This window comes from Daphnia pulex, chromosome 8 (genome assembly GCF_021134715.1).
Source record: "Daphnia pulex isolate KAP4 chromosome 8, ASM2113471v1".
Taxonomy (NCBI): domain Eukaryota; kingdom Metazoa; phylum Arthropoda; class Branchiopoda; order Diplostraca; family Daphniidae; genus Daphnia; species Daphnia pulex.
Genome location: NC_060024.1, coordinates 4,976,232 through 4,992,723, shown reverse-complemented (window position 1 = coordinate 4,992,723; position 16,492 = coordinate 4,976,232). Strand labels below are relative to the sequence as shown.

Here is a 16,492-nt window from a genome sequence, read left to right as displayed (position 1 = left end):
GCCTTGCGGGTACAGACTGGAGGTCACTTTCCAGACGATCCAGATACGTGTTGATCACGTGCATCTAGCGTGCGGGTTGCCAGCTACTACCAATTAAGGAGTGTGTCGAGGCTGTCGCTAAGTGAACGGTCAAGCAACCGTTACAAGTATGAAGATGTATTTGTAGTACCTCAGAATATATCGCCCATCTTACACTTAGGGCAACTAAGGGAAGACACTGTTGAACTACGACAGCCAGACCTTCCAAATTTTCAAGGTGAGCAGATTCAAGATGAAACGGAAGATGTTGAATCAGCCTATGATGATGGTGAGGAGTGAAGAACCGCTATCCAAGTGTCAGGGCTGGGGAGCCTAGCATGACGTTAGCAAAGAGGTTGAATATCCACCCAGATGAGGCTAACGGATTGTTGTCGGAGAGAGTCCATAATTGATTGTCGGGATATGCTGGGCGATCCTCAGGAAGCCCAAACGCATCGTTACCGATTTGGTAACGAAGAAAACATGAACAAACCAAGATGACAGAAATTTCCCTTCTTTATGTAAAGACGAGAATGCGTTTGGTGGTATTTTCTTTGTAAACCCTAAAATCCAACGAATCCTTTCATCAAATTAGTCATTCGTAAAAAAAACTTTCATATGTTTGTATTAATGTGATGCCACTCCTCTTTCATTTTTATGCATCGTGTGTTATACTGTACTTTCCTCTTGTACGTCAAGATTATGACTAATTTTCATTCTTAACTGAAACTTTTCTTCTGTAAAACAAGAGCTGCGTGAAGCTTTAACGTAGTAGCAAAATGAAAAAAGATAATTGCGGGAAAAATTACAAACAAACGTACAAATTTATTAAAATCTATAAAATCTCCACAAAACTGAGAGATGTAGCCAAAAATGCTAACATTGCCTATTTATGAAATATTAATTTTAATTCTGGTAGTTTCAACTACTTTATGTCTTCCATAAATTTTTCGATGATGGCTCGGAAACCATTTTTGTGTATTGCAATATAACAGACGGCCAATAAATTAACGCTGGGCAGCAACAGCTAAAGTGAACTGGCGAATTCTGACCACGTACAGCGATGGTAACATCGACGCGATATAAGCCACCTAGCGCTCGCGAAAACAACATTTCCCCCTCTTTGCCTTTAGGGTTTCTTGGGGTGGTCTCCCTTATAGCGTCAGTCTACACCTATCGAGGGGGGGGGGGGTGGTCACCCCAACAGACCCTAAAGGCAATGAGGAGAAAATTTTGTTTTCGCGAGCGCTAGGTGGCTTATAGGATGAAGCCCGGCATGGCCAAAAAACGAAGAAATTTTGGGAAATTTTTTCCAAAATTTCAATCATTAATATCTCGGCTTCTAAGCCGAGAATTTAAAAAATATTAAAACGGTTTGAAGAGACGGTCTATCCCATCATTTTAAACCAATTCGATGTTTATAAGGTGCAGCAGTTGACGAGAAAACTGCTGCACAAAAACCAAGAAAAAGTCAAAATTTCGGCTACCCCCTCTCAGTTTTTCTCAAATATCTCCTAAACTGGAAAAGTTAGGCGATTGCGATTTTCACCAATGGAATTAGCAAAAAATTTCGCACAAAACCCCTATATTTTCATATTTTTAGGACCCAGAGCGATGATTTCCGCAAAATCGAAAACCCCCCAAAACGATCTCTTTGAGTCGTAGACGGCTTGTTAAAACGGACCCCACGCCATTTTTGGTGGGCGGTCCTAAAAATGTGATGAATTTTGTCTTTTTCCCCCCTTTTCACCCTTTTCGTCTTTCGCGGTCCTTGAAATGGCATGAATTTTGCTCTTTTTCACCCCTTTTTACCCTTTTTCGTGCTGCCTATCTCTTTTGCCATTAGGGCCGAAATGCGAAATACGAAAAGGGTGAAAAGGGGGGAAAAGAGCAAAATTCATCCCATTTCAAGGACCGCCCACCAAAAATGGCGTGGGGTCCGTTTTAAAATGGGGGGAGCTAATCTCCACTTTGAAGTGAGATTACGGGGGAAAATTATTATTTCAAAAATAAAAAAAAAAATACCAGAGAATCAGCGTGAAAAACTTATTCTTAGAAATTTTTTTTCAAACAAATTACCTATTCATGCACCAACCCTATTATTTGGTCGGTTTTCCACCCGGCCTAGCCACCAGCATTTTCTTAAAAGTTCCTCCCCTCCCCTCAAAGATGAAAGCCATAGCTAGTAGTTTTCCGCACCTTGGGGAAATAAATATGGAACTCGATGGAACTCTTAGCTAGATAAATGGGCCTGTAGCATGTGCCAAGGTCTATTATGAAGGGCGAGTACAATCAGTTTTGAAAATGCCAACTAATTATGAAAAAAATTGATTAGCTGACGAAGGTAATATTTACCAACGTCAAGCCGTTAGATTTATAATGAGGCAGTGAAAACTAAATTGTTTCGTTATTTTGCAACTGTACTTAGAACCAACTGATCAATTTTTTCTTATCGGATTTTTTTGTTTTGATGTTCATTTTTTTTACAATTTACTCGCTTAACGTTGTTAGTCTCTCAGTAATTGCAAGGGTTAAAATGAAGAATTTTAATAAAAAATCAAGATTGAGTGTTTAAGAAAAATTGCTCTTGTGGAAGATTTGCATGTGACACCTGCATTATTGTATTTGTGTGTCCACACATTTACACTTTTACCGTGAAATGTGTATGGTGTAGTGATATAGTATCCTAATGTAGCACGTGGTAGTGTCGCTATGTAATGTGTGCGTGGTTTTTAAGTGTTAATATACCCAACTAAAATAGACTTTTGTCTCTTCCCCAGCTGATCCGGATGGCTCAATCGCAGCTTGGGTCTATCCGCCAACTAACCGAGATGGATTTACATAATTGGATCACAGTCTACGACGACACCAACCATCACGAGCTAAAGAGTCGCCAAGTGCGGCGACTACGACGGTGACGACAATCATCCAATTTGGCAATGAAACTTGGATGCTGGCACCGGATGATGATGATTGCTGATTGGCCGTGATGACTGGTTGTTCATCTGCAGGCAGTCCCCCTGGGAAGCAAGTGAAAAAAGAATATACACAAAGGCGGGGAATAACCGAAGGGAATTCCGGAGAAGCAAATGATAATCAGTGATAGTAGTTAAATAGTAATAGTTAATCAGTACGAATAAACGTTTTATTACCTTGGGGAGGATCGCCATTTAATAATACACTAGTCGTTGACGCCGTCGTAGGGTTAGACGGCGGTGGGATCGTGCTCGACGGCTGGGTGGTCGTTGTTTCTAAACGAAAAACAAAGCGATTAATAAATCAAATGCAAATTCGTTTCAATCAAAATTGATAAACGAATTTATCCTGTCCATAAATAGCACTGCACATAATGTACAAGTATTTCAGTTGACTTGTTGATTATAGTTTGATGTCATTCTTTTTCATCGTGTGTTTTGCTTTCGTGAAATGAACGCAACTTGTTGCTGAGTTGTAACAACTCGAGCGCCTATATGAAAAGGTTAAATAGATATACCTGTGTCAGGCATCATTCTCTTCAGAGCTGCCAGACATTCCTCGCCCTTTGTCAACTGGACGTCGTCAATGGCCGAGTCGCCGGTGTCACCCGATCCTCGTACGCCTTCAATCACAACCTATATGGTGAAAAAAAAATCAAAAATAAAACGTGCTCCAACAAACAACAGAGAAGTTAAATAGACATTAGTACATCAAGTTGCGTAATGTAAACTATTTACCTGGAAGTTTTCAGTGACCGTGTCCAGCGAAATGTAACCTTGACGCCAATGATTGCCCTGATCTCCAGAGCGGATAAAGACCGGCTTCAGTTCCGACATTTTTTTACTTTCCGGTTTGATGTAGACATGAAGTTGACCTAAAATATAAGTTTTCAAAATAAATAAAAACAATAATAAGTTATTATATGCTATAATTAATAAGGAATAGCAACTGATCAGTAATAAAAATAACTAAACTTATATAGAATGATATCCGGATGAAGCTCGACAATCTTACCGGTTGTGCTGCCGTACATGTGGAACCAAAAAGAGAAACAAACTTCTTCGTTGACCGTGGCGGATGCTTTCGGTGGGCCGTAAATGGGCGAGAAGAGGCGGGCCGTACCGTTCAGGACTCGATTGGAAAACTCGATGAATAGATAATGACCTGCGCCCACAAGACACAAAAAATAATTAAAAATACCGAAATAAATAAATAAAAACTAACCGGCTTTTCCTTCGCCCAGAGTGTGATCAAACGACGGTCCGGTTCCAAGGTGAAACGACGATGTTCCGTTATCGTTTCGCCAAGCCCAGTCAAACTCGTCAGTCCGCGTGTCCTGGACCCATCCGCAAAGGTCTTGGCTCTCAAAGTCGCAACGCGTCGCCAACTGCTGCACGTCGCCGTTGGCTATAAGACGACATAACCAACTTATCGATATGAAATAAACAAATAAAACAAACACTGGACTGACCTTGGCAATGGGGGGCTGTTCCGTTCCAGACGAATCTGTCGACACAGTAGATCAAGGGCCAACCGGATGGTCTATAGCCCGGATCGCACTCGAGTCTCGTGACGGCCCCTCCGTCGCTGGGGATGAATCGTCCCGACGGAGGCGACAGAACGGACTGGCAGCCGTCAGCTGCGGCAAATAACAACAGCGAAAAAGCAGAAACGAAATACAATCATTAATACGAGTATAGTGTATAACATATAATTTACTCATGGATGTCAACCAAAAATCCTATACTCACTGGCACAGACTGGAGTCTCCGATGTCCACTCGCCCTGCTGGAGACACGTCGACGTGTTTTGGCCGACCAGGACGTAATATTGATTGCAGCTGTACTTAGCTTCACGGCCGCCCGAACCCAATTTAATTTTGCCATTTTTCGGGGGTGAAGCGTTGGGGCAAGTTAATTTCTTCCGGCTGATATTGCTAGCTGGACGCAGCAGAGAAAAAATACGAAATAATGTTATAGCTGCAATCTATATAAACGACGAGGATATAAACTCGAGTCAAATATTTCATTACCGGTTTGCTGCTGGCAATTGGCTGCGTTCAACCAGAGGACGACGGTTATTAACAACAGGGTCGGGCACTTCCAATGCCTTCTGGCCGCCATCATCTTCGCAGCGTCGTTTTCGTTTCACGAAGCAAACAAACAGTCAAAAATAATTGTGTGTGCAACAAAGCATATAGTACGACGGCGGTGGGCGTATAAATCAACAACTTTTACTAACGATGGTACAACGCGGGCCAACTGATTCGACTCGTATCACTTCGACTTTGTTACTGACGCCCAACTTGACGGAAAAAGTAAACCAAAATAACTTCAAAACGATTTATATAAAATTGAAAACAAAGCCTGACTCATTTGTTTCGTCATATCGCTTCGTTAATTTATTTCCTATATTTGGCCCGGCCCTCCTATATAGAAGCGGAAACTGGTCAGAAGCAGTGCTATAATATAATATCAAAAGTCTATAAAAAAAATTTGACTCACAATGTGGTCGGAACTAAAAGAAAGCTGCGAAGGATGTAAGTGCGTATTTTATCCCAGCCTTCAAAAATTTTTCCACCACTTCCCCTTTCCCCTTACCAAAAAACTGATAAGCCGATTATCAGCTCCATTATTATAGCTGAAAAACCCAGACAGCCAAATCTGTGAAAGGGGTGATTTTTTAAAAACACATTTTACCAATTTGTTATTAATTAAGCGCCGATGGATTTCCCGTATACTTCTTTTCTTTGAATGATAAATCTTCTTGGTTTTTAGCCAAACTATTGCCGAGTAGCCATCACTGTATCGCTTCATTCAGGCGCGAATCAGCGTAACTTCGGTACAACCGTGATGCATGCCAAGGTGTTTCCGGGTGTTTCCATCATGGTACCGCTCTACTGATTGGCGACTGAGCGCGCTAAAATTGATAAAAATCTTCATTTAATGAAATACACGAGCTGCGATCAAGGGTGCAAAGCCGAAACTCAATCCATGAAAATGAAATCCAAAAATGTGTATACATCAGAATAGAAAAATTAAAAAACGGTAAATTGAAAAATGTCTGTATTTTGTAACACCACTTAATAAACATGAACACTTCAGCGACACAAAAAAGTGAAAAATTCTTTATAGAAAGTACATGATTTCAGGGGACGAATTAATATTTTTTCAAGCGATACAAAGCCAAATCTTTTGCTGAAAATTATTCGCGTAAATTCTGCGTATTCTGCTAAAGTTTGAGTAAAAATTTGTTTGAAGATAACGTCTCATTTTTGTTTCTCTCTCTCTTCCTATAGGATAAATGATGGTGCTGAACTCCTCGGACGGTATACCTTCTCCATGATATCTAGGGCGAAAGTCCACAAGGCATGATTGACGGGAAATTCTTTTTTGGCCTTTTTCCATCCGTCGGTCGCCATCACTTCTCCTGGAGAACGCCGGAAGAAATCGACAGCAGCCTGTTTCAAATCATCTGCTGGCGGGTTCCGGTCGGTGAGTAGAAGCAATTCGAGACAATCGTCAGCAGACATTTGACGAATCAAATGATTTTCGCACTCGATTTTCAGTTGATCCAACAAGTATTTATCGGCGGCAGCCATGAGTCCAATAGCCATCTGTTCCATCTTCGCCAAAGGCATCCGGCCTGTGTAAATAAAATGGAGGAGCTCTTGAAACACGTCCGGATCAATGCCTTCAATCACTACGTTATTAGACAATTTTTCAGTGGTCTGATGTTCGAACATGGCAGCAAATACTTTGCTTCTTGTCGCCAAAATGTTCTTGTGCGCTTGGAATTCACGTCCACCAACGTTGATGACGACGTCACTGAACTTCTTGCTTTCGTATAATTCTTCGAGTTGGCCCACCAATTGATCGCTGCAACTAATACAGCCATCGTTTACACCAGCAGCAAGTTTCCCTGTCACGTTTTTAGTGTCAACTACACATTCAATGTCATAGCAAATGGTGAGACTGCCATCCAACTGCAAAGAATCGAACGCCAAATATTTGCCAACCTTAAAAATGACATGAGGAGTTACGGTATTTTTTGGTAAGAAGACTTCCTGGGCTGAAACCTTTTCTTTTTTTTTATTTACAATTGCGGTTGTCACTCGATACACTTTAGGGGTATGATGTAATTCTATTCTGGATCCGGTAAAGTCGTGTCTGCCGTATATCTTCAGAGCGACAGAAATCTCCCGTTGGTCTCCACCGACTATTTCCAGACTAAAGTCTTCAAATCCGTTAACTAGAATCACATCTGACTCACAATTAGTACCATTTCGAAGCTCAAAATGTTTTATGTTCCACTCAAAATGAAATGTTTCGATATCACATTGTGAAACGCACCAACTTCCCCCAGATGGTTGAAAGTTACCCGACGGTAATAATGCCACTAGTTTTCTTTTCTTATGAACTTGTTCAAAAGCCTCGCGTTCATTCATTCTAGAATTTAAAAGTGACTGCCACTGCTGACAAAGCTACCAGTTATTAAATTAAATTTGACTGGCAAATTACTATAGCAGGGAGGAAGAATAAGCAAAAGGACAATTTTTCACTTGAATTTCTCTAATACAATCCAAACCTGTCCCGGAGAAAGGAATAAATACAACTGAGTAGGGCTACAGTGCTACACTGAGCACTATCGCAGCAAGAAAATAATAGGCTACATTTTTATCTATATATTCGCGACCTTGGTCGGTTTGAGGAATACAAATCGCTTCATTTTCCGAGATCCCATCCTTGAAATTTAACAATATACCAAAATTTGTCAGCATTCGTCAACCCCATAGGTTCATCTATACCCTTGATATTCTTGCATTTCCCGGTTCCCCATTACAAACAAATTTAATGTGGACTCTGGACTCACATTTTTTTTTTCTAGAAGAAAGAAAGTTTTATTTTTATTAAAATAAGCCTTAATATACATTATTACTTGCTAGTCATTTCAGATTTTCTCCCAAGTAAACACTGATATGGTATATAGTTAAAAACATATGCAGATACTTTTAATTCCTTACAAAATTTGAAAAATTATTCAAATTATATAAGTCTCTTCAAGCAATTTTCCGTAGCAAACCGCTCAACTCAATTCAATGTCATGAAATATTACGTATTACCTTTCGTTGCATCTAGATCATCAGTTCATCACCAATTCGCCATGCAATTTTTAAAAGACAGCAGCTAAAATGCTTTAGAATTATAATAACATATTCATTTTATCCCACTTATCGCTAATAATACTAGGCCTATATAGGCCAATTCCTGATGAAGGTCAGATAACATCATGACAACCTTACCTTAAATTTCTAGCTATATCTGCTACGTAGTTGTCTCGTTTTCACTTGAAACCGATTGAAACGAATCAAGCGATGACGATTGCTCTTCGTCGCCATCTCTATCGTTTCTATTCTGTTGCTTCGTATTAGTCGTGTTTGCTCTCTATTCAAGAGAGGTTGTTGTCGTCGTCCTACTAGCTACTCTTAATTAGTCGTACTACGTTTCATTTAATTGCTGGTGAATTCGGTGTTGTTGTATACTATTTTTTTTCTTTCAAAATGAATCGAGCCGTGAAGATTAGCGAAACACCGAAACGTGTGTTAATGCCTTCCGCAGCCTTTCGACCGGAAGCGAAGAAATGGTGCGTTTCTAAATGTGACGTCGAGAAATTTCACTTTGAGTGGAACATTCAGCAATTTTTGCTTGTAGCTGCCGAGGATCAGCGTTATCAGCGATCTAGCATTGAATTTCAAGAAGAACCTTCAAGCTTTAAGTGGAATTTAGCCATCAACAACAGACAAAAAGAATTCGGTTTCGTTGTGACCCATGGCTATGATTCTAAAAATAGATGTTACCGAATAAAGCTGGCAATTCTTAATAAAAAAAGGGAAAAGCTTTGGCCTCAGGAGTTTGATAATTTTCAAAATAACGTCACTAGTAATTATTTTGTTGACAAGAAATCAATATCAAATGACGTTTTGTTAACGGACGGAAGTCTAACCATTTGCTGCGAGATTGAGTATGCAGGCGATAAAAGGGAAAAAGTAACAGATAAGGAAATCATTTACCCTCAACCTATAAATTGCATCAATCAAATGGCCACACAGCAGGAACGATTATTTGAAGACATGCAATTCAGCGACGTCACTCTTAACGTCCATGGGCGCCAATTTGAAGCTCACAAATGTATTTTGGCATCCAGCAGCAATGTATTCAAGGCCATGTTCCAGCATCACACCAAGGAGAAGATCACGAATCAAGTTGTGATTGAAGACATTCAACCTGAAGTATTTCACCAACTTCTCCGTTTCATTTATACCGGCCGCTTGACTTCAACCACCCTGGAAACAATGGCCACCAGACTGTTTGCGGCTGCCGACAAATATTTGCTGGATCAACTGAAATCCGAATGCGAGTCTCATTTGCGTCTTCGAATGTCGGCTGACAATTGTCTGGAATTACTTCTGCTCAACGACCAGATCCACCCAGCAGATAATTTGAAGCAGAGTGCGGTGGATTTCTTCCGGCGTTATCCAAGCGAAGTGATGGCGACCGACGGATGGAAAAAGGCGAAACAGGAGCATCCCAATCATTCTTTTTGGATTCTTTTTGTGGAAATTATGGAGAACGTCCATCGTTGTTAGTTCGATTTTTTTTCCTATTCATTTCATTTCAATTATGTGGTGACGCCTTTTTTTCTATATCCAGCAATTCCCTTTTTCTAAATTTCCCTCAGCCATGTCTGAAACTGTTTTGTAAAGTAATATGACCTATCCCGGACCTATCCAAATAAAAATGAGATTTTCATCAGATTCCCATGCGCAGCATACGCGAGCATTACGTAAATAGTAGTCTGATTTTTATTTGGTCTTTTTCATGAACTTCTTTTCAATTCCATCGTGGCACATCGTCAGTCGTTTGACTTCAATGACAATGAAGTCAATGGTTGTTGGAATCGTGAGTGGCTGATGCCATAAATAATTATCTCGAGTTACCAAAACGTCCAGTTAATTGTTGACAAATTATTGATAGATGTCCTAAATGTGAGAAAATTCTAGTAAAAAAGAAATTTAAACTGCAATAACCACGCAATTACTGCCTGCAGGCATTTATTAATTGCTGTCTAGCACACCAAAGTTCATTTTCATTTTAATGTAACGTGTTAAATAAAACACATCATGCACAAACTTAAAGTATTTTAGGTTTTGTCTTGTCGATGCTTGATATTTTCGCTAATGTTAAATTAATTTAAAGCTATAACGAATATAAAGAAACTTCCAGAAACTGCTGGTATAGAGACCAGCAGCATAACTAGTACGATCAATTCCCACTACGTTTAACCTGACTTCTAAATAAAAAAGGATTGCATTTAAATCCGCTTTTTCATAGAAAATAACAAACGACGTATATGTTACGAATTGCAGGAAAATGTAGTTTCAATTTTCCGATGAAGAAAGTAATGACATACTATTCTGCGGCTAATGTGCCGTGGCTGCAAGTTAAACAAAACATGCGCGAAAACATCTTTTATTTCAATCAATAAGCCAATTCAAAGAAAAAAAACTTTCAAAGCAATTTTTCATCATAGATTTAACGTATTAGACTAAATGAATAAAGAAAAAAAGAAAAACAACAATTTTCTTGGCCATATATCTGCTGATATTTAGTTGAATATCTTTTACTGTTTTCCTAGTCATAGCTTTTATTTTGGTTCTATTATTCTCGGTGTTTCCCAGTGTTTCCACGAGAAGAAAATTTTGATTCCGTCTTTCTAATTGAAACGATGAATGAAATTATTCCTTCTCAACACACCAGCAGGGCTCCTCGGGCTAACAGGATCAAGTTGCTAATATAAAAAAGGGAAAACGGAAAACTCCAGTCGTAACGCCAGCTGCTGCCCTCCGGCTATAAGCGGATAACTTGCATTTCTTTATAATGCGCCAGTAGATCAAGACCCATTGGCAAGAGCTAGTTTCACTCGGGGATCCTCGCGAAACACCTAAAGAAGCGAGAAAAACCTTCAAACATCAAACTCGGACACAACTCGGTCGACTACGAACTATACCTGCATGATATGCTGAGTGATGTAGTTCCACATCCAAACGCGTTGCTGCTTGCGACGCGTTTCCAGTAGCTCGCCCGTTCTCAACATGGTCTGATGGAACTCCTGCATGACGGCCCACAGCTCGGGGCAGTCCTTCCTTGGTTAGCGAAGAGACTTTCATGACCTAAAACAGAACAAAATGTCACTGGATTGATTCAATGATTTAATTGTATGGGTCGATACTTTCGGCCGCCAATTCGGTGATATTGGTCGCATGAACTTGTTCGATGAAGTATATTCGTACTGCATTCTCATCGCGGCTTCCATCAAATCTCCATCGGCTTTGTTCACAACTACCAGGTGACTGTGCTCCATTATACCGCGCTTCAACCCCTGGGCAAATGACAAAAAGTTGGGTTGCAAGTAGGGAGAAAAGCAAAATGAATTGGGGGTGTTACCTGAAGTTCGTCTCCTCCAGCCGGCGGAATCAGAACAACAAACATGTCGACCATATCGGCTACGGCGTATTCAGACTGTCCTACACCTAAAAATTGAGAACACAGAGGCTGCTGTTGACAAGTCAATATTTGGCAAGGAGATGGGAAGCTTACCAACCGTTTCAATGAAAACCGTCTTGTAACCAGCTGTTTCGCACATAATTATGGCCTCATTTGTGGAACGAGTGACACCACCCAAATGTCCACTGGTCGGCGAAGGACGTATAAAAGCATTCAGGTCTCGTGAAAGTTCTTGCATTCTTGTTTTGTCACCCATCAGTGATCCTAGCAAAATCTGAACAGTTAATTTGATATATAAATTAATTTCGCACACAGCATTTTGGATGTACCTTAATTTATGGTAGAAGATGGATCAACTGCTAAAACAGCAATTTTTTCACCCGACTGGGTAAGAAACTTGCCCATATTTTCTAGGAAAGTTGATTTTCCGGCATGGTAGCCCTGATAATCCTGATATTTATCACAAAGTTAAAATAACAAATTTTGTTTCACACACTTATTAAATTCTAAACCATATTAAATTACCAATTCGAAAACTGAATGAATTGTCGTGTTGTTGACATTGTTTGCAGTGCTGCAGAGCTTTCTTTAACAGTGATCTGGCCTGCAATCGTTTTCTTGGATGGGTTGACTCTGTTAAAGTTATTGATTTAGCCAAACAAGCTATTCGACGATAATAAACCGTTATAGTGTATCTACAACATTTTCTTCAAGATTTAGAAGTTCATTGCGATGCTTGAACCAGCTTGAACGATTTGAAACGATTTTTATAAAGTAGGCCTATGGATATTTTTCTGACGTCCTACCCGTTGGTATATTCTGTACATTCAGAATCTTGAAAGCCCCAGGAAAAGATAATCTTAACATTTCACTATCACTTAAGTTTTAAACTAACAAGTTTGACGTAGGTTTAAAGGTTAAATATTGAGAGAATTTACAAGTAAAACGTAAACAAGTTGTGTGTTAAGCAGACGACGATTTCCACTCGAAATAAACAACATCACATTGAGGCTTCCTAAATCGCAGTGATTGAAGGCTAAAATGCGGAATCCATTGTGAGAGTCTAAAACAAAACAAAAAACACGGTGGCATTGGAACGCTCGTGTTTTGATTTGATTTGAATTTGAACATTTGAACATACACAACATTGAAGTTGAGTGAAGTTCCGTACGTCACTGACGAGTGACGAAACGTAAAAAAAAAAGGTCTGATACAATCGTAGCCAACCCTAACTTGCACAACACGTTTCTAAAGTCAGGTTAATTAATTAAATGTTTAAATGACGACGGATCAAATATTTGAAAGGCCTCAAGTTTCTTTTACATTTCTTTAGACTAGCCAGATTAGCTGTAGAAATTCATCGACGTGTTTTTTGCAATAAAACTTGAGACGATCGAATGCCGAAATAAACCATGTTCCTCCAATAAATCACGTTTCACCTTGCGTTTCACCAATCATATGACACATGAGAGTATCGTTAGGACACATGAGACACACATCAGACCGTTAGGACACGATACCGTTTTCGTATAGCTACGTTAAATTGCATTGCAATCCAGTCTCGTATTAGCTTTCGTTCGGAGGTCTAGCTACGTCGTGAGAACATTTGTGCAAAACCAGTTCGCTGTAAAGGTATAACTAACATTCAAAAAGAAACTATACTTCCATTACAACTTCAATAATAAGAGAGGTAAATGCCACATACATTTTCAATTTAAAAACTTAAAATTCTCACATATTTAAAATTCCACTTTATTTTTTCTCACATTTTCTAGTATAACACTCAAAACTAGAATAATAAAATGGGTTTCGTCAATGTTGTGGTTCAACTGGCATTATTCCTCGTATTCTCAATAAACTGTCAAAATACGACCGGAGTTGATTATCATGAGCATCACGCATTGGAAACAGCATTATTCTTGGCCAAAGTCGATACGCAATGCATAAGTTACCGCTACGTCCCATGCCGCAAGCATACGAAAACCACGACTGTTATTTACGAAGATGAAGAAATGGACGATCCGAATTTATCCGAATCGAACAACACCATCAGGTATGATTTTCAATGTATTTCCTATGGATTCATTCCGTGTCGAGAGGTTTCGCAAAATCTGATCCTCAAAGTCGCGGATGAACAAGAACGACTTCAAAAAACAAGATCAACTTACAGCAAACGACTAAGAAAGTGCGAAAAGGACAAAAATGACGACCTGTCTCTCCTGGCAACCGAATCCTACTGCTTAACCAGTCGATTAACGGAATGTGAAATTTCTCAGTTGATTTCACTTGAAAAAATGAAAATGTCAAATGAGAAAGAACAGATTTTAACCCAACAGTTGGCCGTGACTAAAAACCAGAAGTTTGTCCTGCTAAAAGACAAAATAAGCTTAATCGACAGAGTAAAAAATTCTGATGAAAATTTGAAAGTGTGCAAAGAACTGGTACATAATGTAACCTTACAACTGGCTGATTCCAAAATGGAGAACATCAAAGCGGCGGCCAATGACGCCAAAAATCAGTTGGGCCTTATACGTCAGGAATTCAATGATGAAACCAAACTCATGTACACTTCCATCGCTAAAACTTTCAGTGGCACTCCTTTTTCGGGAGATTTGCTAAGTTACACCCTTTACCAAATGGGCCGTATGAGAATTGTACCAAAACCGAATATACAACCACTTTTGCCCCAATACGGCATAGTTTTCAACGATGTCACATCGATAAGATACAACCTCGCCATTTCACCGTGTAAGAATTCAGCAGACAACAATCGAAGCGTTTTTATTGCCGTAATATCTGCACCTGAAAACCGAGAAAGCCGAGACAAAATTCGACAGACGTGGAAAAAACATGTGGAAGAGATCAATAGACTCAATAGAAACAGCGACAGGAATTGCCCCTTGTTTTGCACTATTGAGTTTGCTTTTGTTTTAGGACCAACGACAAACACATCATCCCAAATCAGTATTACGGAAGAAAGCGCAAAATATAAGGACATCATTCAGATTTCGGATACGCAAGATTTTCCAAGTTATATGACGATGCCTGGGGTTATCAATTGGATATACTCTCGCTGTCCCCAAATCGATTTTCTATTTAAAGTCGAAGATGACATGCATGTCAACGTACACAAACTAGCGTACTTTGTTCGAGACTTTTACCATTTCGGCAATAATGGAAATATGACCATTTACAGTCAGCAGAACGGCGATGAGAGTAATATTGGCCGGTTAAACAAGTACAAACCCAACAGAAGTATGCAAGCGAATAGTTTTTCATTAAATTTTAAACATATTATCAATTATATACTTTAATCAAAGGTGAGGAGAAGATGGTTACGTTGGACGAGTGGCCATGGAATACGTATCCGAAATACTTTAATGGACCTGCCTATTTGATGCACAAAAGTACCATCCTCCCACTATTGGCGGCCATTCAAACAACGCCTGCATTTTTCTTAGAAGAGGTCTACATAACCGGAATTTGTGCGGATAAAGCCGGAATAAGTAGAAGAGCAAGCAGCAGAAGCTTACCAGTGTGAGTTTTCTCCTTTTGAGCTAGCGCAAAATAATTCCGCTTCATTTATTTTCACTGTATAATATTAAATCATCGTCAGTAATCGATGGTTCATTTCGCTGTTCAATACTAATAATTCTTTGCATATCCTATTCAAAAATATAGCATGTGGCCATGGGCACCGAAAACTGTGAACACTACATGGGACGCTATTAACCTGTATCTAACCTGGAAGAATACGGTCTCTTACATATCCCACAAGGAAATAGACGCATTCTACAGTGGACTGGCGTCCAATCCTATGAGTTGTAATAATTACAGAGACAGCCAAAATTTCGTTTTCTTCCCTTTGGATTAAAAGGTGTTATTAGGCCTACTACTTCATATTTTTTAAATCTTTATATTCTTTACACAATTCTTGAATGTAGTTTGTAGTTTGTGGTTTGTAGAAAGGAAATATTCAATTCAAAGAATCTTTCCGCACAGCACGTGTGTAGTGTGTGTATCAGCCATTCTATTCAGTTGGATTAATAAATCTTTCAGCACGGTTTTCCTATATTGTCACATTTTTTGTTTTGGTTATTCTCGGTGTTTCCACGAGAAGAAGAATTTCATTCCGTCTTTTTAATTGAAACGATGAGTAAAATGATTCCTTCTCAGTACACCTGCAGCCATGGGCTACCAGGATCAAGTTGCTAATATAAAGGAATAGGGAAAACGGAAAAACCCAAGTCGTAACGCCAGCTGCTGCCCTCCAGCTATTAGCGGATAACTTGCATTTCTATTATAATGCGCCATTTCTATATGATATTCGCCACGCATCTAAGTATATATAATGCGAGTTAAACTAAAGCTATGACGGAAAAAATTAAAGAGCACAAGAAACTGAGAAACTGCTGGTAAGATAGGGCGACAATGGCACGACTCGATTTCCATTCCATTGCGATGTTGACCATGTTCGAGCATTTTTCCCAAAGGAAAGGTTATAATATCATCACGTCAATTTGAGATTGTAGCTATTTACCGATTACAGCGTGTCAGGATTTATTTCGTTTTATTTACACCTGCCATACTGGCCGAGTAGCTCTGGCACAAATAGAAAAACCAAATGCCTTGAAATGTGTTTTGCCAATCAGATCATATATCCAGTGAATGATTACAAGCAGTGCGATATTTTCTGCGAATGCGATACTCACTAAGTTGTTTATAAGCGATTCTCAGAAGCATTAGCCTGTAGCCTATGTATAGCATGGATCGCTGAACTCAATTCAATGCCACAGAAATGTACGTCTTGCTTTCATTATAGTTTTCCATCATCGCCATGCAGGTTAAAAGGCAGCTAGAGCCTTAAAAAAATGAAGTATTTCATTGGAAATTCTACACCACTATACGCGCATTCCTCCAGGGTCGTGCAATGA

The 16,492-nt window shown here is 39.5% G+C and overlaps 5 protein-coding genes across 5 annotated transcripts; 2 read left to right on the top strand and 3 right to left on the bottom strand.

Moving 5' to 3' along the window:
* Positions 1-2,603: 2,603 nt before the first annotated feature.
* On the bottom strand, positions 2,604-5,293 carry LOC124199354 (MAM and LDL-receptor class A domain-containing protein 1-like). The gene is made up of 9 exons (XM_046595165.1): positions 5,027-5,293; positions 4,746-4,934; positions 4,466-4,633; positions 4,219-4,401; positions 4,009-4,158; positions 3,732-3,868; positions 3,512-3,629; positions 3,171-3,269; positions 2,604-3,038 (listed from the first exon to the last, which is right to left on the bottom strand). The coding sequence occupies exons 1-9, from the start codon at positions 5,118-5,120 to the stop codon at positions 2,869-2,871; spliced, it is 1,308 nt and encodes a 435-aa protein (XP_046451121.1). The 5' UTR covers positions 5,121-5,293; the 3' UTR covers positions 2,604-2,868.
* A 749-nt stretch (positions 5,294-6,042) lies between these two features.
* LOC124199353 (speckle-type POZ protein B-like) lies at positions 6,043-7,594 on the bottom strand. Its single transcript, XM_046595164.1, has one exon. The coding sequence runs from the start codon at positions 7,439-7,441 to the stop codon at positions 6,287-6,289; it is 1,155 nt and encodes a 384-aa protein (XP_046451120.1). The 5' UTR covers positions 7,442-7,594; the 3' UTR covers positions 6,043-6,286.
* Positions 7,595-8,554: 960 nt separating this feature from the next.
* On the top strand, positions 8,555-9,640 carry LOC124200554 (speckle-type POZ protein-like). The gene has a single exon (XM_046596822.1). It carries the CDS (start codon positions 8,555-8,557, stop codon positions 9,638-9,640), a length of 1,086 nt encoding a protein of 361 aa, XP_046452778.1.
* Positions 9,641-10,568: 928 nt separating this feature from the next.
* On the bottom strand, positions 10,569-11,846 carry LOC124199352 (methylmalonic aciduria type A homolog, mitochondrial-like). The gene is made up of 5 exons (XM_046595163.1): positions 11,652-11,846; positions 11,499-11,584; positions 11,284-11,433; positions 11,062-11,224; positions 10,569-10,995 (listed from the first exon to the last, which is right to left on the bottom strand). Exons 1-5 carry the CDS (start codon positions 11,812-11,814, stop codon positions 10,835-10,837), a joined length of 723 nt encoding a protein of 240 aa, XP_046451119.1. The 5' UTR covers positions 11,815-11,846; the 3' UTR covers positions 10,569-10,834.
* A 1,125-nt stretch (positions 11,847-12,971) lies between these two features.
* On the top strand, positions 12,972-15,622 carry LOC124199351. Its single transcript, XM_046595162.1, has 4 exons — positions 12,972-13,248; positions 13,334-14,813; positions 14,879-15,095; positions 15,240-15,622. The coding sequence occupies exons 2-4, from the start codon at positions 13,361-13,363 to the stop codon at positions 15,430-15,432; spliced, it is 1,863 nt and encodes a 620-aa protein (XP_046451118.1). The 5' UTR covers positions 12,972-13,248; positions 13,334-13,360; the 3' UTR covers positions 15,433-15,622.
* Positions 15,623-16,492: the final 870 nt, after the last annotated feature.